Genomic DNA, 20,623 nt, shown 5'->3' on the forward strand with positions numbered 1-20,623 from the left:
TTGAATAGTGTATTGTTAAAAAAAAACTGATTTTATGTATGACAATTTTGACTAACGTCAATGTATAATTAGCTTCTTGAAATCTGCACTAATTATTAGTGGAGTTAGATTAATTTATAAAGTTTTAATGTGATTTTTATTATAAATATGCACTATACGATAACAGATAAAAATATAAAAAGTATGTTATTAAAATTTTGCTTAGAGCATTTTAAAATATTGGACCGGCACTTCACCTAACGTGTGTCAAATGTCAATGTCAATGTCAATGTCATTTTCAATTTATCTTGGGTTAAAGCACAACCAATCACCAAACACAAGACCCACTGTCTTGATTATTTTAGACTGTTCTGGTTACGGCCCCATGTGTTCCACATATTACCACATGTTTTTTTAATTATAATGCCACAAGATTCACTAGAGATGGGAAGAGACTGAAAATGGTTGGAGAATATCGTTGCCAAAGTCATACAAGACCACAAAAGAGAAAACAGGTTTCAATAAAGGAGAAACCTACATCGTGTCTTCTCACTCTAACTTTGTTTTACCATCTCAAGAAGAGAGAAAAAAACTCGTAAAGGCCGTCAAGCAAGAATTGGTAGTGGAGGAATAACTGAATAAAACTGGAATCTCATAAAGGCAGCATATCAAGAAAAACCCATGATATTGTTATTGTCGCTGCAGAGTGGGAAGCAAGCAGTCATAAACCTTTACTAGCCGTTGCGTCACCGTTAATTTGTACGACGTTTGCTGCTGTGGCCTTCCTAACTCGATCAGATCTTGTTTCACTCTGTTTATACAAACACATCAGATTAGTTGTTTTCAGCTAAACGTTTAATGGGATTTAGAGTGCAATACTTACAAATCCCACTCGCCGCTTGTTCTTGCAGGTTTCTCAACAACCCGGTACAAACGCTCAAGGCTGTATATTAGCAAACCAAATACGTTTTCTGCATCCTTATCCTGTAACCGCATCAAAACACTTTTACATGATTTCTTCAGAGACCCATTCATAAAATACTAATGATATGAAAATAAAATAATAATGATTAAATTTAAAAGTACAAGTAAAATGGTGGGACATCTTACACGTCCTTGTTCAATGTAGCTCTGATACTGCATAATCCTCTTTTCAATTTCAACGACAAGTAGCCTCCTGTGAATACGTGCAATTCTTCCACGTCCTTGAGCTCTGCTATCCTATTCACACCAGTGAAATCAAACGGAGTAAAGATACACAGTAGCTGCATTATTGATTGTGCACAATGAATCTCCACACATATATGTATCACTATCACATTTGGTTTGGCTTGAATTATCAGAATTCTCACCTGTTTAAGCCATGTCCTAAGCAATGTGAGCATACCAAGGCTGAGAAAGAACGCAGGTAACGCAGCTAGAATGGCAAAGTTTATTTCATTTGCACGAAGTATCTGATCCAATTCAAGCATCGCTCTGCAGGATAAAGATTATTCAGTTATATACAAAATGATACTACAGTTAACTTATAGCTAATGGTTAGCTGAAATTACGTTTCTATATCCAGTTTAAGCTTCTGGACCTGAAAGACAAAGCAATTTTGATGTAATTAGAATTCCACAAGCAGTAATCTTACAACTTCATGCTAAGAACTTAAATTACCTGGATAAGCAAACCACGTGCAAGCTCTCCGTTAAGGAGGTTATGAATAGGGTGCACGAGTTCCTTTTCGTAACTGCAATAAGAAGGCAAAGTTCAAATATATACTCATCTCACTGTGCTGGAACTTTGATCTTTGCGATAAAGGAAATCAATTCAATATGCCTTTAGCTGCCTAACAAAGAACAATGTTCAGAGCTGTACCGGTTCATAACAACTTCGAGCATCTCCTGATCAGATGCATTATCTGGAACCTTTTCACGCGTATCCTGCTCGCAGAAATTCCTCAGCATTCTGCGTAGCAAATATAAAATTAGGAGTGCAGCCAGAAATAAAAAGCATTTTTGGTTGTGTTTATGTGCACCGCACCCTTAGATCAGTGAACTACATATGAATATAAAAAGTGAATTGCTATGATGAAAAGGGAACTATGCACGCACATATACAAAAACAAGAAAGTGCAACCAGGATGAAAAGCATCAAGGAAATGTATATCGACCTGTGCAGTGAGTCTTGCGTCAGCTGCACTTCTTCAGTTTCCATAACACCCTTGTGCCTTTTCCGGAAAGTATCAAAGAGTTCATCCCTAATGGCAAGCAGCTGCAAGATCAGGAGACCAATTCAGAAAATTCCAGGCTAACAAAAAGCCAAGTAACAGACTAATAACTCAAATCATTATCATTAATACTCTATTCATACTCCTTTAATACAGTTCTGTTCAACAAGTATTTGGATCAGGATGAAAAGTTACTAGCTGCATTTAAAATCTGAGAAGGATAAAAACAAACCGGTTGCTCAACATGATCACTGAAGAAGCTCATTGTTGCTTCTTTTGCATCATGAATCCAATTGTCGATGTCAGAACTTCCCATCAAACTACTATGACGTAGTAGCCATATAGAAAAAACAGAGAGCCCAACTGCACCACATGTGTATCGAACCCAGTACAGAGTCATCCTCCTTGGCTTTCGATGCTTGCCTACCTATTAAAAACGGAAAAGGATATTTTTTATTACATGATGATTTCTGTTAATTAACTAGAGCCACACCTACCATAACTGATAAGTACGAGTTAAGTTTCTCCAAATTCTTATGAACCAGGTTGATCGCGTCCGTGAGTTCACAATCGGTCCACTGAGATCCTTCTTCATTAATTTCAGGGAGTCGATCGAACACCAGCGGTATTGAGTAACTTCCATCAATAGAAGAATCAGACTGTCAACAACAAATACGAGCAAACAGAAGAGTCAGGGCCATCACAAATGAAGGTAGTGTCAACAATCAGTGTGTGTTACCTCACGCACAGCATGTAAATGACTGAAAGAACCCTCCAAATTCGAAAACAATCGATTGATAACAGCCAACAAAGACGGCAGTGACTTCTCTGGATTCTTCAAAAGATCTTCTCCACGTTTATCCAACTCAACATAAAGCTAGAGAACCAACTGACATTAGTTCACTGCCAAAACAATGCACATAAAAATTAAAAGGAATAAAATTTTGATGATAACCTGAGCAAGAAAGGAAGCGAGTGAAGATCTCAGCTCCATCAAGACCCTCATCCTATCAGACATGTGAGACGAAGACGACAGACAAAGATGCTGCATCGCGGAATCCTCACTGAGACTTTTGCGGACGAAGTTCTTACTCTCATTCACAAAAGCTACTGGTCCCCTCTCGAAGATCATGAAGTAGGCTTTTCGAGCATTAGAGCCCTGTAGTCAATACAATAAAGAATGAAAGATGTTCACTAACATAATCAAGTGTGAATAAACCACAAGCCCTGGTGGTTATTAACTTGAGGGCAAAAGTCCAGTACGGCCATGGTTCGAGTCCCAGACACTAGGAATTAACATTTCGGCATCGCCAGAGACAGGGGACCGACATGTGGCAACACTGACTAGTCTGGACCAATTCCGTAGGGCCAAATTCAAAAAAAAAAATCACGGCCAGAGTTCCAGCCACCGGAGAATTCACATTTTGACATGACCAAGGACAGGGGACCGACCCGTGGCAACACGTGACTAGTCTGGATTAGTTCCGTAGGGCCAAATTCAAAAAAAAAAAAATCACGGTTCCCAGGCCGGAGAATTAACATTTCAGCATGGCCAGGGACAAGGGACCGACACGTGGCTACACGTGACTAGTCTGGACCAGTTCCGTAGGGCCAAATTCAAAAAAAAAAAAGTCAAGTGCAAATGTTAGTGTTGATTCACCTCAGCTCTAGACTGCCAGAAATCTAAACTTTTCTGGATATCATGCAAGTTCGAGAGAACGTCAGCCATTATCTCCTCCAACACGGCGTAGATCCTCGACGTATCCGATGAGATGTTGCTGAAGATAATCAAATGCTCAAACCTCAAATTAAGAAACTTCTTATTAGAAGTTACTTAAACATATATAGAGGAGATGAATCTTACGGAGACGAGCATGGGAACTCGGAGGGTAGAGGAAGAGGGAAGGATACACGTCTTGATTTGGTGAACGTTTGGCGAAAGAGATTTGAGAATTTTCCGAGAATAATGGAGTTCGAAGTGGGAATCAAGGAAGCGACGCGGTTCCAGAGGTAACTGGAATAGAGAGGCACTATGTCTCCGATGTTTGACGGCGTCGTCGACGGTGGGGATTCGTTCGCCGGCGGTTGAGAATCCATTAGAGTCGGCGGCGGCTGATTTCGATCAAAGAATCAGTAAAGAGAGATATTCGGGAATTTAAAAATGAATTAAAATAAAATATATACATATGGATCCTTATTGGGCTGTTATTGGGTTATGAGGACCTACAAATACTGGGCCGATGGATATTCTTTTATCGGTAAGAGTAGACCAACTCGCATTTGGAAAATTTGGGTCGGGTTTAGGGTTGATTTGAATTGATAAATTTTGCATATGTAAAGAATGGATGGGAGAGGAGGGAGTTGGTAAGCTTGACAAAAAAGGTATTTTGATGTAAATTAATGCAACTTTGTGTGTATAAATTCTCCACAAATTGATATTCATATTTGAAATTTTGGAGGCCATAACCATTTATTAAGAATTTTAATAATAAGAAATCATAATTTGGAAGTTTATATTGATGTATATAACCCTAAAAAAATTGAGGATCAAAGTCAATGTTTTATTGTGAACCATATCGTTGGTGGTTTAGTGGTTTTCACTGAAGGAAGTGTCGCCATGTTGGTCTAGGCCAAATGTTGATTCTTTTCTAGTGCGATATTATTAGCTCCACATGTGGTCACACAGTAGGCCCATTTGAATATTCATGAGAGAGTCCATCTGTGGACTACAGTTCCCACCCAAGAGTTAGATATGGTTTTTTAGTCTATTTGGATTTAACCATCTTTTTAAAAAATATGTTTTATTGTGTTGTGTCCAAATCCATTTATGTATATATGTTATATAAGGTGTAATAAGTGTCGGGCCTGACATATATATACACGCCTAGAAGCAACTAAAATTTTTTTGGTCCTACAACAATTTTTGTAAGAAGAAAATAAACGAGCCAGTGAAAATATGCTGAATTCAGAACTCGAATTGGCCACTTCAGTTTAAAGTTAAACCAGCCAATTTTTACCATCTGAAATAACTGCACTTTAATGTAATTGGCCCCTGGAGCGTTTTTAAAATACCAACCTTTAAGCTAATGCTTGAGCTTGTATTGAGGACCGGTCATGGGTGCGGTACCTTTGGATCATGTTAAAAAATGTTTGTTAACAATATTTTTATGCATTTTGCACCGACCTTACTAATACAAACTACTAGACTATAGAAATTCTTTAAGTTACTTGAATGTCCTTTTATCTTCATGATTAATCTCTCATTTTAGGTGAAATGGTAGAAGGCCAAGCTAACAGCGAAGCACATACCATATTTTATCAAACCTATTCCTGATACTTTTCAAATATGTTGGCTATGCATCGCATATGAGGAATGATGGTTATAGAATTATCGTATATAAGATACAGAACACAGTACTGTTCCTTCTTTACCAAAAAGGCTTAACCCCTAAAGCCAATTAATGTACGAACAAAATATGAACTAGATCGGTCATGGGCAAAATCAAATGAATCATGGGCAAAATCAAATGAAACATTTGTTTATGATTCTCCAAAAAAAATTTGAAAAAAGTATATAAACATAGTCCCTCAATTTTTTTTCAAAAAATTGAAATTTTTATTAAATAGCCTATGATCCTAAAAACCTGAGAGTCAGCGCGAGATCTTTTATACAACATTATGACAACGAGTAAACTCAAATGTAAGTATCTTATCACAATCCATCCAAAAGATTAGAATAAGATGTAAAGTGGTAATTTTTCAGTGCCCCCATTCCCTTTTTAACATGTGTGCATGCAGTCCACCATACCTCCAGTTATGTACTAGCATTTAAATAAAGAGAAGTTACAGTTTACTAATTTTGGTTTAGTACCAAGGGGAATGAATCTCTCTTTAATTAGCAAATCCATGCACTTCTTAATTTATATACTTGGATTCTTTGGCTTCCCATGGTCACGTTGTCCTTGCACATGTCCCTTCACTTTTATCAAACAGTTTTATAATTTTGTTTTGTTGCATAAAAACTTTCGGCATAGACTTATTTCTGATGCAGACTGACGCTGGCGCCGATCATGTCTCTTTACTCTTTTTTTGGTGGAATTTACGTCTCTTTATGATCTACAATTTTATTTGTTATTTTGTCAGAATGATATATAATTTTACTGAATGAATTTTGATCGTGAACAATTTCCTCACTCATGGGGAAAAAAAGGTTATGCTTAGTATCAAATTTTTAAAATTGTAAGGTGATGATTAGGCGGCTCATAGAGAATTATTGTTTAGGCGGGTGTCTACGGCAATTTTTTGAATTAGATCAATTTTTTAGTAAATCAGTTTTAAAAATCGTTTAGTCCATACCCGATTTTCTGACTAGGCAGGTCTAGACCGTATTTTAGAACACTGTTCATATAATTTTATTACACATTTGACGAAGTCTAAACAACTTTTTTGTCAGGATGTACTCAAGACCCATCTGGACTCCTATATCGTTCGGGCAGCTTTAAAGCCCGCTTGCAATCGTTTCAACGACCGTGCACCAACTTGTTGGTGTGGGGGATCAAACTATAGTCAATGGTTTTATGATTTATGACATGTTAGTCTAAGTGAATTACTGTACTTTGTTTCGTATAAATGTTTCATTCGATTTTCTGGTGTTAATCGTCAGTGTTATAATCCTCAAAAAATAAACAAGGAGTTGAGAAAAGAAGCAATCAGTGTCGTAACGTTAAAATTTCAAGAAAAATTCCAGTAGCGCTCCGTTCAACATGGTTACAGTGAACGCACAAATCGATTGATTAAAACTTCAAAAGATTTGTTACGCCAGACTTTAAATATCTTGTGTTATGATTATACAACATCTTGTGTAATAATTCTTCTGCTTGTGAAATATCTTATGGTAAATGATTGAACTGTTTTTTTCCTTAAATGAATGAACTATACGAGTAGTCTTTTCTATTTATCAGGAACTATATACGGGTGGGTTTTTTTTTGTCGTCTATCCATCTAGACTAAATCAAGTATATACGGGTGGTTTATATACACTTTTTATGCGTATAATCCACATAGTTTTTCTTTGTTGCTAAAAGTATAATCTACATAGCTGGTGTCTTATATTCTAAATTTTGAATTATTTAACTTTCAGTGGCAAACATGTTACATTCTTTTTGTTTGGGCACCTCTCACATGTTGTTACATAATGTTCGTACTTCTCTTTAGATTATATAGGTATACGTATCCTCACCAGCTTAAAACTTTTATGGTTAATTGGTTATGGATCACTAAATTAATGTGTGATGCTGTACAAGCAGAGATGCTAATCATCATGCATCCATAATGGCCACCAACGAGAAACCATATGTATATGTCTGCAGCACGTACAAATAAATTTGGTTTTATTCTTATAAGATTCATCTTCTACCAGCTAATCAACATGCTCATCAATATTATACAAATGTAACCCAAAGACATATATTAATAGAAAGATTTGCACCATATACTATATCATTTTCTTGCGAGGGTAGGCGAATATAACCTTCTAAAGTTCAAAAAGCCTAAACCCTATAAAGCCTACGACGCAGGCGAATATATTAACAGTTTTCTAAAGGGTTGGAGCCTTTGAAGGATTTTTTTTTTCTGCTTTTTGGCTTGTTCCTATACAAAGCAATTCCTAAACATATAGTTCTATTAATTTTTTGTTAACAATAGTTCTATTATTTTTTCGAAATGTTTTGAATTCACAATCGAGTTAAGAAATACATATGAATGAAGTTCTCATATACAAACAATTCGTTTCACCAAGTGTTTTCATGCTTACCAAACACACAATCAAATTTTAGAAATCTCGTTTCCTATTAAAGTATACGTGTATATTTAAATATTTATGGAAATGAATTCTTTCCAAACAAGTAAATATGTTCTGATCTTACCATTTTAGTGGCGAAATATATGATTTGACATAACGGTATTGGTATGAACTTATTCAATTGCATAGTTTTTTTTTTCTTGTAAAAAAAAGGGTTAAACTCGGGTTATTAAATACACACACCTAATTTCCGGGTGGGAGATGTCCACGGATAGATCATCTTCCGGATATTCAAATGGGCCGAAATTCAGTAGCCCATATTCGTATAGGATGACCAGAAAAATGTAACTTAGTTTTGCATGGCAGGTGGATCGAACCTGAAATATAGTGTTATCTTAAGGCATAGTTGTTTTCAATTGCACTTGACCTCTCACCACTTGACCACGACCTCTCACCACTTGACCACGACCTCTCAGTCTTCAATTGCATAGTTGTTTTGTAAAAAAGAAAGAGAGACCTTGAGTTTGAGTTTTTGATCTGACATAATCCTTTACTAGAGACAGCATATTTAAATTGTAACATCCAGATATTTCAAATAAAAATGGAATTCGAACAACTATCCATACGTCTAATCTTGCACAAAAAAAAAAATCCATACGTCTATCATAAAAGGAAAAACAAGGGATCGACCACACATATACAGTATACAGTGGACACCACCAACATGCCTGGGTGGAAACCACAAGATTTCGAAGTCTCCTGCGTAATAATCTAAAGTCAGCGAGAATAGTTTAACACTAAAAAGTGTTCAGGTAGCTCAGTGAGTCAGCTTATACTTTATAGCAAACAGCTTTTAAGCCCTAAAATTTTGGATGGGGATAACTCATGAAGAATGCAGATAAAGGTTACAAGCATTTAATTTAGGAATGGAAGAAAAATCCAAATTAAAAGCTATCAATGGTACGTACAATAATATGGGCCGACAAAAAATATAATAATATGCCAATAGTTTACTCTTTTGAAGGAAAAAGTGATAATAGTGCTGAAAAAAAAATTGGTGAATTTCCTTACAACATTTGTGTATTATGTAACATATTTCGAAGTACGCGAAGAAATGGCATCACTATGATTTCATTGCATAAGAAAGAAAAAAACATTTGCAGACACGTCACTTATAAATAAAAACAACATTCCAACACCAATTAAGGTAAAAAACTTCTGCCGAGAATTTTAGTTCCAGCATTAGAAAGTAGTATCGTCCACATGAACAATTCATACAATAGAGTTAGTGAACTATTCATTTGTATCCAACCCCAGTTGGATTTTTTTTTAATAGATATGGTTCAACTGTAAAACCCAGCGCCTGCACCACCACCATAGACATTTGGCGGGTCGAGAATAGGCTGCGAGGCAGACACACCGTTGTGGTTACTGGCTCCCCCACCTAAATGCAAATCCGACATATTAGGAAAACCTTCTTTAGGTTCAAGCCCTTGATCATACAAGAAGCCTTTAAAGATATGGCCACCGATTTTCACCACCGCCTGGTAAGCGTACTCGTCGCCCCCGTCCTCCATTGCCGTCACTTTCACACACTTGAACACCGCTGCGGCCTTAACTTGTCCCGGCCACGCTTCCCTTGACCCTCCGTCTTGCATACATAAGGGCATAAAACGTAGATATGAATCATTATCACCAAATCAACTTGTGGTCCTTACCAACAAACAGTCAATTTTCACCACTACAACTGATTTAATGTAACGATATAAAAATAAATATAGTTGCAATCAGTTCATTTTTGTAAAACCTAAACCGTAGCCAAATCAAAACCGATCATAAACTTGAAAAATTCTTAAACCTGATCTAAATTGATATATACTATATGACATGTTTTATTTTGATTACCACATTCAGAAACCAAATATTCTATGCACATCTTGATTATTATTCAATAAAAATAGGTATACTAATTAATAAAATGTAATAATACCTTTTTGGCTGGAGCTGGTATCGAAACTTTGAGGAGGCGTGTTAGAAGTTGAAGTATGAGAAGTGGCTTGTTGTTGAGCCCCGGCGATCCTCGGCTTCTTGGTCCCTGAGGAGGTCGAAGGAGACGAGCCAGCCGTTGTGGGCATGACCTGCCTCTCTCTCCTACGAGCCGCAGAGACCCACGTGCTCTTCACGTGAGTCGAACAATCAAAGCCACGGCTCTTGCAGCACGTCCTGCACCGCCTCTGCTTACACTCTTTCTTGGCCTGGTTACCACAGTCTTGACACGTGGCGGTTCCCGCTGAGCCCGACCCCGAGTTGTTCGAAGTCGAGGCCACCGTCGTACTCTTGAAGTGAAGATACTCCGTCTGGTTGTTGCTGCTGTCATTGTTCTGCCATCTCCGGCTGTTTCCGAGGAAGTTAATGTCGGTGTCCTCCACGATTTGATGCTGCTGCTGCGCCTGAGCCGCTGTGAGAAGAGGAATAACTCCGACGCCAAGCGACGCCGCCGCTGCATTACTGTTAATCTGATCGGATCCAGCTACAAGTCCAACGTTCTGGTGGTGGTGGTACGCCGGAGCAACAAGGTAGACGTCTCTTAGACCGACCATGCCCATCTCCGTCGCCGCCGACGACGGGAGGCTGTAACGGACAGAGGATCCAGGAGGCCATGATGGAACGCCGGCGGCGGCGGAAGCTGAGGCTAAACCACCGTGGACAACGGCGGGACCAGCATTGAAACCAAGAGATAGATCCTCGGTGGCGCGGGAAGATGTCGTCGTCGTTGCCGCCGCCGTCCAGTCCGTGAAGGCACCGGAATCCGACGTCGGTAGATTATGCCTCCTCGTGGTTGCCACAGCTGATATAAATCAAAACCCTAATCTTTACAAATTATAAATACAAAAAAAAACTAATAGAAATGAATAAAAATTGTTTCTATTCCCTAATAAGTAAACAACACATCACACAAGTCCAATGCATACAACCATAAACCTATAAACGATTCCTTCTTTTATAAAAAAAAATCTACAAAACAAAATCTCTGATGAGCAGAGAAGAAGAAGGATCTTGCAATCTACTGTAACTTTTGACTTTATTTCTTTCTGCTCACAGGAGGAGAAAAAGAACACTGCAACTCTTTACTTTCTTTTGGTTCCTCTCTCTCTCTCTGTGCAAAATCTAACTTTCTCTCTCTAGAAAACCTGATATTATGTTGGTCCTAACAGATGTTTCTTGTGCTATTGGAGCTTCTTCTGGATCTTCTTAAACCATCTCCGATGGGGTTTATTCCCGTTGGATTTCTTAATAAATATATTATATTATTATGTATATATTATATATGTGTAAATAATACATAATATATATGTGTAAATAATTGTGGAGTTTACAATTATTGTGTAAATCCAAAAATAAGGATTTTTACTGATTCTTAAAATTTTCTTTTAAGAATCATTATCTATGGGGTTCCACAAAAATTGTGTACCCCACCATTACTTATACATATATAATACTCCCTCTGTTTTTTAATGTTACATATTCTAGATTTTTCACACATTTTAATAAAACACATTAAATTTGCATATTTTTTTGTGTTTATCTTTGTTTCATAATTTTAAGCCAATAACAATTCAATAACTGCAATCAAGTTTTTTGAAATTTGCAATTAGTTAATAAAACATATCTTGAAAATGTAAAAAATAGATCTTTTTAAAACAAAATTTTTTTCTAGAATATGTAATATTAAAGAACAGAGGAAGTATATACATACATATATATAACACATATATTAAGAATCCCAACGGGAAGAAGGAGATGCCCTTACCTCCCTTAAAAACAATACAATTATGTTTCCTTCTTCTAGATGGTTTCTTGTTGTTCCTGTCTCTCTCTAATAATAATCATCATGGACATCTTGCAGAAAGATAGAGGAAAAATGATTTTTTCTGTTTCTTTCTTATTGAACTTTTTATTTATTAATTCTGGTTGTTACTTATTCATGTTTTTAATAATAATAACTCAAAAATGGCACATGATACCTTCTTCTCCTTTGCTTTTGGATTCTAGCTGAAGTTTTGATCGTTTAAATATTTTTTATTATTCTTTACCAGATGACAAAGTTCACCACCAGCGCTCGTGCGCGTGGCTCCACTTGCCTGTAACCCTTCCCGGTTCTGTTTCCCGAAGAAATGGCTGACCGGTTCACTTATTGATTCGGTATACCACAACGTAAGCATACTTAACCTTTTGATGTATAGCACTAGCTAGGGCTGGCCAAAAACTCCTGGACCAAAATTCCATCTAGTTCGCTTCGAGAAAATGCATTTGAAGTTTCCTAACTATATATATTGACATTATTAGTGTTACTTATCTCTCGGAATGAATTAATATTGCTTATCAGTCGATATATCTTGAAAAACATATAGTAATATATTTTCATCAGAGACATTAATTCAGTTTTAGAAATACTATTCATATCAGGTGTCTTGAAACCTAATATCCTTTGTTAAGTGGTAGTTCGAGTCAGAATGTGGTCTAAACTCGCTTCTACATGAACTCGAGTCATATTTGAAACAAAATCATTGGCGATGGTCCCGGTCTATTTAGAAACTTGGTGGACGAATTGTTTTAACGGTAGTTTTCACCTCCAGTTAGTAAGAGCAATCTCAATAGGGATTTCTCTACATAAGTTTCTAAAGATACACATATATGTATGTATATAATATTGTTGGATTTTTCGTAAAGTTTAGATACTATTAATTAAAGAATAATATTTATATATACATATATATGGTTTTTTTTTGAGCAAATACATATGTATGTATTTTTAGAAATTTATGTAGAAAACCACCATTAAGGGTGCTCTAAGATCTTGGTTCTAATTACCATGGATAACAAACACAATTAAACTAGTACGCTACCTGTTACAATTAATCTAGTACGCTACCTTAACAGAATTCTCTTTATGATATTCCAAGAAGAAATAAAAGTAAAAAGAAAAAAAAGTACGCTTTGGTTGTCTACCCATTAAAGGTAGTTTTAGGTACGTGGTTCAAATGGCAAACGAAGTTGGGGTACTCTCACTTCTCCACAAACCCTTCGATATCAACTTCCTATATTGAAAATATTTGTGTTACTTATCTCTGGCCTTCATGAATGAATTAAACACAATGCTTTAATTTTGCTTCTCGCGATATATTTTGAAAAACATACAATATTTGTATCAAAGACAGTAGCAATACTATTTAGATCAGATCTCTTGAAACCTATTATTGGTTGTCAAGTGGTAGTTCGAGTCGAAATTAAATGTGGTCTAAACTCGCTTCTACATGAACTCGAGTTATATTTGAAACAAAATCTTTGGAGATGGTCCCGATCTACTTTTATAAAGAAAATTGTGGACCAGTTGTTTCAACCGTAGTTTTCACCCTGGAGTTAGTCAGATCTTGGTACGAATTACATTGGATAACAAAAATATAGTTCTTAGTTATAATATCTGCATATTTATACGTCCGTAACGTTTATTGCGATTAATAAGAAAGAAGGTCGCTTTTGTGTGTTTTCATATACAAAAGTTTTTTTTTTTTTTTTTGAACACCTTCTTATACAAAAGTTTAAGTGGAGAATAATTGGTTTGAGTAATGCACGTGAAAGAACCCATTCAATAAAATGCTCGTCGGTTCCTCCTCCATGCTTTGCGGCCGTCGAATCATTGCCTTTTCTTTTGATGTTTTTGTGCCCGTTTCACCTTTGTGCTAAATTACGTAACCCGACGGTCCTTTTTAGCACAGCCATAAACCCATATTTGTTTTCTAAGATGATGATTAATTGAAGTTTTCATGGTGGAGTTCTTAAAGAAATATAAGAAACCGTCTTTTAATCTTTAACTAAAAAAAATTAGAAAAGTATGCTTTTGTGTTTTACTTGATCTTTTGACTTTTTGCCTAACTGAAATGATACAAAACTGTATATTAGGTGTTTGATTTCATTGAGTAAATTGTATTCGTAAGCATACCCCTTGTTAGTGTCACTAGAAAAGTAGAAAGTATGCTCGATGTCATTAGGTTATCAAACAAATTAAAACACACTCAAGAAAATGCAAAAGAAAAAATATTGTATATAAAAAAACTTGGAATTAACTCTGTTTTTTTTTCACAACCTAGGAGGTGATCGACTCTTGAACACACTTGAACACAGTGCCGGCTCTTGCCCATGGCAATATGAATATTTGCCATGGATCCATAATTTTTTGTGTTGTTTTAAAGGTCCATTCAATCTGTTAAATTATCAAAAATGCCTATAATTAACCAAACCTAATTTACTTACTGAAAAAACAAAATAAGAAAATAAGAAATATGTATTTTCACAATTAGTTTTGGAATATTTTTTTCTATTTGTTTCGGATCTTAGAGATCAAATTAAAAAAAATGTAGCGAAAAAAAAATATAGAGAATATTTATAAAAGGGTCCTTGAAATATGAACCATTTTATAAATATTTTCTATATTTTTTTAACACACTTGGAATTAACTGTTGAATACGAATCTTTAGAGGTGATTGTGTTAACAAAATAAAAAAAAAAAATGTAAAGGATTTTACGGAAGTTAACAAAAAAAGTAACAATGCTCTCAAAATAATAAAACTTAGAAAATAAAGCATGTAACAGTAGAGTTATGACAAAGTTAAAGAAAAGGAGCAGAAGGCACGGGGCTCAAGAGATGAAAAAAATGTTTACAATGAACCAAAAGGAAAATCAATAATGGAAGGGAGTCGAGACAAAGACGAATGCTTCTTTGCCTAATCGGCGCAATGTGGCGTGTTGTCTCACTTCTATCCGACATGCGTTGGCCTCACGCGCTTAGTTTCCCCTTTATATACCTCTTTTCTTCTTTTAAGGACCTGTACCCAAACTAGCCCGGTTCATGATAAGGATGACTTAACGGTTTGGTGTTTGGTTTAGCGTCGAATGCATAAGGAAGGGATCGAGTTTTGAGTTTGGCGCACTGCTCTTAGTTCTATATGCTTCTATTTTATGAAGTCAAGTACTCAATGTAAGATACTTATACTTTTTAATGGTTTTGCTAGTAGTAGAAGTTAAGTATATCATGCATCTACTGTTGTGGCTTAATTAGTCACTTATACAGCCAAAAATATATATTATTACATAATTTGAAGCTGTTGATTAATGATTATGCATCAAGTACGGTCAAGTGGTTTTAGCGCCTTATAGAAGTTATTGCGCTCTGCACCCTAGTTGGGCTTTGTTTGGAAGGATTAGAAGAAGAGAACCCAATCTCTACATAAAAACTTGTAGTAAAATGATTCTCTTAGGATTAACTTATTACAGTTTGAGGCTTAAGTTCGATTTTTATTATTTTAAAAATATCTGGATCGTATTCAGACGTGTCAATCTAAACTGTACATCGAAAATTCCTTACTAGTGCATTTGTACCAGCTAGATTGCTATACTCGGATGCAATGAGTATCTCTATATCACTGCTTCTAATAATTTTGGTTCTAAAACGAAAAACATATATAATCATCTTCTTTGTGTGTTTAAAAAAACACACTATACTATAATCTACATTGTACTAAATGATCATTCTATATTTGAAGAGAATAGCCAATGACCAGAGGATTGCATGCGTTTTAGCGTCTCTAAATAAACATGTGAAAAGCACATGTCTCAAGTAGATAGTGGTTCAGCGATTTTAGGGCATAAAAAGGTCGGTCATCCTACGTTGAGTTCGAACAGCCAATTCAAACGGTATTAATTAAACCGCAGGGACGATCCAAAAGGCCCAAACCAATTACAAATCGGGTATTTTACCCAGATGACTTTTTTTGGTAAAACCGTAAAAGTATTCAGTTGAAAATAGATAAACATTAAATAGAAACAAGTGCGAAACCTTCCCTTTACGTATCCTTCCCTCTAAGAGAGAGAGGCACCTGCGTTGACAATAAAATGACACTAGGTAATAATTGCGCAAATTGATCACTAGTTTAGTTATTTTTTAATAAAGCGATATTAATATGTTTAATCTGGATATCTGTTCGATTTTAGGTTGTTTTTTTATTTTTAATCTTCTAAAATATAACTATCATTTTAAATCAATATTTATTTGGTTTGTTCGGTTAAAATATTTGATGTTTTTGTTTTTTTTCCTCTGATAATCAAAAATTACTATTATTTATTTGTTTTCATGTTATAAATCTTAGATAGTTGTAATGTCGAACCAATGGTTTCATATTATAGTTTCTAAACGGATAATAATTAAAAAAAAAAATTATTAACACAAATCATTTTACTACAATTTGGTCGATACTAAAAGAAGCATTAAGAAAAATAATATTTTAACTTGTAAAAAAAATTAGATATTTCAGTTGTGGTAAATATTTAGTTATAAGTTGTTCACGTCAATGTGTACATGTATGTGTATGTAAAAGTATATAAAGATGGTTGATAAATATATAAAGATATTGGTAATTAATATTAAATGATATTTTTTTCAAAATAATACATGAAAAATAAAATTCTTAAAATGAAATTATTTAAAAACAAAAATATTGGAAATTTACATAAACTATAATATATAACTTATAGATAATTCTTTAAATATATGTATATAATATATGCATATAACAGATCAAATTGGATATTCGTTCCTATAAATATTGATATTTGTGATTTGTTTTTTTTACGGATATTGCATTTTAGTATTTGATTTGCTTCGTAGAGTAATAGATATCTGGATTTTTCAGTTCGAATCAAAACGGATAACGAATCGAATCAAAATTTATGAATAATTTGTCCATGTCTATTCGTAAACAGTAAAATAACGTAAAGAAGAATCATGCATGTGAGTTTTATATTAAAAAAAAGTACAATACATAGTGTGAACATATTTATGTAAAGTTTACCTGATAAGCTTTCTACATGTGACATGTGTCCATTTTGATGTAAACACATTTATTGCAATGCTTCTATATGTGTCTAGTTTAGTGTGAACGCATTTATCATAGTGTTTATCGTTTAATATATAAGGGCTTTTATTCGCAATGGAGAAAATTTAAAGTAGCAATCATTATTCAAAGAATTACGAGATACATGGCATGCGTTAAGTTAAAACACTAATTTCAGACACCAAGGCTGCAACTTGATTTACATTTCATGAAATGAAATAATCAATTCTATATAAATTTTTTGACTGCAACTAGATTGTTATTTTTCGAAAAGAATGATATGGAATGACTTAGTCCATTAACTCCATAATTTATTTCACAATTTAAATTGAATATAATAAAATATTCATTCCATCAATTTCACAACCATTCTAAAGAATACAAAGAAAAACATTCATATACATTTCTTTTATAATTTTTATTTTGAATGAACAAAATGAATATATTCAATTTTTAAACTGATTCCATTAATTTTATTCCATCTACTGTATCCCCTTGATTCTATGAAATTGAATATTCAATTAATTTTAAAAGAACTAAACAAAATACAAATCAAAACATGCATTCCACAACAATTATGATAAAAACAAATGAAGCGAATATTTTTTTCATTTTTCTATTACATTCCGTTTTTCTTGTTACATTTCTCATCGTTCTATTTAGGTTTACAATTATAGCCCAAATTCTGTAGGCCGGGCCTCGTTAACGTTACATAAATACAAACTTATAATTAAGTAATATGTACAACTTTATAACATTGTATGTTAAGGGTTCAAACCCAGGTTAATGTATTTTGTAATTTTATTCCTATTTATGGGATAACAGTTTTTATTATTCTTTAAAGGCAATCCAATACATAGAACTGGCCTGGGAGATAAGTCGTTAGTTGTTTTCTTTAATATATCTTCTCATGCTGAACAAAAAATAATAAACCAAATCATCTTCTCATTTCTGAAGACCATCAAGCGAAGCCATAAAGTATTCAAAGGTTACAACAAATTAACGTGCGAGCAGAGTTGAATTGTCAAGGATGAACGAACCATATATCATCATATCACCTCATATGTATGTGGAGCACCTCGCAAATTAATATGTTACTTTGTGGAAATAATACAGAACATGCAATTGTCAACTTGGACTAACTTGTAAGTTGTAACCAACCAAACAATACCAACTACACATTTAACTAACCACTCTAATTTTTTTCTTTCTTTCTTATCATTCAATTTTTTTTTTTGTTTTGTTTTAAAGAACAACTGTACGAAAGAAGAACTATGAAAATAAAAACTATGAATACTTTTCGTAGCTTAATCATTTCACTTCTTGTTGCCTTCGAATAATCCCCAAGAACCTTAATGGAGAAACCCTAGTCTCATGCTCGGAGATCGTCTGCAACTTCGGTGACCATATGTGTTCTCTCGTTCCCACAAGCTGATCATACTGCTTCTTTAGCTCGGGAGAATTACAAAGCTCACTGCTCTCACCACAATCTATTATCGCCTCTCCTTTGCTGCACATGTTTCTGTTTTTACATATAAGACTCATGATAAAAACAGGAGAAACTTTTATCAAAACCTTCCCGTTTACTCCCTTAGAATACTCGAACGGTGGTGGACTCGACGGGGCGGTGAAATTCAACGTTGGTTGATTAGTAGACGGAACTTTTTCACCATTATTAGAGTTGAAGATGGAGAGACACGAAGTGGTTAAGATTTTATAAGCGAAACGTTCGATCGGTAAAACGAAATAGGTTTGACCTGGGAGTAGATAGTCGTCCATGGCTAGAGCTGGAACGGGACGGCCGATGAAGAATGAATCTGCATGGCACACGATTTGATCGGGAAACTCGAACATGATTTCTCCGGCGACGTGTTTCTTTGAGTCACATAGGGTTTTGGTGGATCCTTGCTCAAAGAAAACTAGCGTGACTATTGCTTGGCGTCTACGGAGGATAGGGATACAAGAATTGATGAGACATTTTGCCATTTTTTTTTTTGCAGAGAAATAGAGAGATTTGTATTCAAGCTGGAAAGTTATGACTTGTCGTATTAAGTGGAATGATTTATAGAGAGGTAGGGATTAGTCTTTATGGTCTTTGTGTTTTGTTTGTAGTTAAAAAGGTAACCCACTTGAAGGAGAGTTGACTTTGGAAGTGGTCAAACACTCCAAGATTTGCTTCTACATATGATTTTATCATGTCGGTTCTTTGGTCAATCCTCTCGGCTTTGAATATTTGATCCTCCTCCTCTCTCTTTGTTTGAGGCTATATTATAATTCCATAGATGAATCTTTTTTCACATTTTTTTTTTGTTTTAATTGCATTTTATAATGTTTTAATTCGAAATACACAGAAACTGGTATTAAATATTATATTAATTTGTTTGAATATCTTGTACTCTCATTACAGCACGTTGATCTCGTGTCTTATTTCATGACGACTGTACCGAAGGGAGTAATTATACACTGGTCCAGATACGTAGTCCCTTATCTCTGTTCATATTGCCCATAGGCCATAATCATTAAACATATCCAAATTATGGTTTAGTGTACATTTAACCTTTTCGAAATCTCATGCTTCACATGTCGCCTTTGTATTTCACTTTAAAAGAAAACAACTTGAACGAGCGACGGTTAACTTATGTTTCACAAGGGTCCAAATTATTGAAACTTTATACATCATTTTATCATGTTTTCATACCAAATTTTACCCCCCGCCCAAAATATAGTTTCAAACTAGAGATCCCATCATTACAAGAAAACACGCCGAATTCCGACGGAGGTTCCGACGGACTTCAATGTCGTCGGACGTTTGTGACGGATTGCCGACCAATTTCCGACGAAAACCAAAACTTTGAAGTCGTCGGAATTCCGTCGGAAATCCTTCGCAATATACCGACGACCAAGGGTTTCATTGAAGTTTGGAAATATCGTCGGTAATTCGTCGGAATATACCGACGAATTACCGACGACATGTGTTTCTAAAAAAATTCAATCATAGAAATCTATAAATTTAGATGCCAAAACTATGAAAATAACACATAATAAGTGTTTAGTATAGTATTAGATCGCAACCGTTCAAATATAACAACTCATTAAAATATTTATGTATGCATATCATTGTTTTCATAACATCTCATCTTAACACTCATATGCTTATACAATCATATTAAAATAATCTTACACTACAAAAAATGTTGTTGTGTAAAATCGTGTTATAAAAACATTTTTATTGTTAAATCTTTATGCAAATACTATATATATTATCAAAGATTTGGATTTTGCATTTAGAAACTTGTAATCAACACCCTAAACACTAAGTCGTCGGAATTCCGTCGGAAAAGGTGTCAGTATTCCGCCGGAATATACTGACGGACACATTCCGTCGGAATTCCAATTTGCCCGGGAGAACCAAACCGCGTGAATTTTTTTGCGAATCGCCAATTGGTATATTTTTAATTATACCGACGGAATACTGACGAACCCGTGTCCGTCGGAAACGTCAAATATAATAACCCTTTTTCTTCCTTCTTCGTTATTTCTGCCTCTCTCTCTTAAGCTTCCTCTTCCGCGATTTCTCTCTCTCTCACGGCGATTCCGGCCATTCTCGAGCTTCCATCACCGGCGAATCCTCTTCTCACCCTCATATCTCTTCCCCAAACCCCAAATCATGTAAGAATCATC

General features: G+C 35.0%; 3 protein-coding genes across 3 annotated transcripts; all 3 read right to left on the bottom strand.

The window, feature by feature from the left end:
• Nucleotides 1-424: 424 nt before the first annotated feature.
• Nucleotides 425-4,332, bottom strand: LOC106322634. The gene is made up of 14 exons (XM_013760716.1): nucleotides 4,059-4,332; nucleotides 3,855-3,972; nucleotides 3,150-3,353; nucleotides 2,934-3,071; nucleotides 2,692-2,853; nucleotides 2,427-2,621; nucleotides 2,138-2,238; nucleotides 1,843-1,932; nucleotides 1,642-1,714; nucleotides 1,533-1,561; nucleotides 1,332-1,455; nucleotides 1,090-1,200; nucleotides 863-963; nucleotides 425-790 (listed from the first exon to the last, which is right to left on the bottom strand). The coding sequence occupies exons 1-14, from the start codon at nucleotides 4,289-4,291 to the stop codon at nucleotides 670-672; spliced, it is 1,800 nt and encodes a 599-aa protein (XP_013616170.1). The 5' UTR covers nucleotides 4,292-4,332; the 3' UTR covers nucleotides 425-669.
• Nucleotides 4,333-9,169: 4,837 nt separating this feature from the next.
• Nucleotides 9,170-11,276, bottom strand: LOC106325143 (protein LATERAL ROOT PRIMORDIUM 1-like). Its single transcript, XM_013763164.1, has 3 exons — nucleotides 11,186-11,276; nucleotides 9,985-10,842; nucleotides 9,170-9,645 (listed from the first exon to the last, which is right to left on the bottom strand). Exons 2-3 carry the CDS (start codon nucleotides 10,598-10,600, stop codon nucleotides 9,338-9,340), a joined length of 924 nt encoding a protein of 307 aa, XP_013618618.1. The 5' UTR covers nucleotides 10,601-10,842; nucleotides 11,186-11,276; the 3' UTR covers nucleotides 9,170-9,337.
• Nucleotides 11,277-17,813: 6,537 nt separating this feature from the next.
• On the bottom strand, nucleotides 17,814-18,993 carry LOC106327086. The gene has a single exon (XM_013765103.1). It carries the CDS (start codon nucleotides 18,926-18,928, stop codon nucleotides 18,254-18,256), a length of 675 nt encoding a protein of 224 aa, XP_013620557.1. The 5' UTR covers nucleotides 18,929-18,993; the 3' UTR covers nucleotides 17,814-18,253.
• Between the last annotated feature and the right edge of the window lie 1,630 nt (nucleotides 18,994-20,623).

Source organism: Brassica oleracea, chromosome C2 (genome assembly GCF_000695525.1).
Source record: "Brassica oleracea var. oleracea cultivar TO1000 chromosome C2, BOL, whole genome shotgun sequence".
Taxonomy (NCBI): domain Eukaryota; kingdom Viridiplantae; phylum Streptophyta; class Magnoliopsida; order Brassicales; family Brassicaceae; genus Brassica; species Brassica oleracea.

Bases quoted from the DNA above. Each gene is read 5' to 3' on its own strand.
- LOC106325143 (XM_013763164.1), bottom strand. From the start codon at position 10,600: ATGGGCATGGTCGGTCTAAGAGACGTCTACCTTGTTGCTCCGGCGTAC. The intron at 9,646-9,984 runs GTATTATTACAT...TATGTATGCAAG, and splicing joins TACCAGCTCCAGCCAAAAAG to ACGGAGGGTCAAGGGAAGCG.
- LOC106327086 (XM_013765103.1), bottom strand. From the start codon at position 18,928: ATGGCAAAATGTCTCATCAATTCTTGTATCCCTATCCTCCGTAGACGC.
- LOC106322634 (XM_013760716.1), bottom strand. From the start codon at position 4,291: ATGGATTCTCAACCGCCGGCGAACGAATCCCCACCGTCGACGACGCCG. The intron at 1,933-2,137 runs GTCGATATACAT...TTTGCTACGCAG, and splicing joins ACGCAAGACTCACTGCACAG to AATGCTGAGGAATTTCTGCG. The intron at 1,715-1,842 runs GTACAGCTCTGA...TTCTTATTGCAG, and splicing joins CTCGAAGTTGTTATGAACCG to TTACGAAAAGGAACTCGTGC.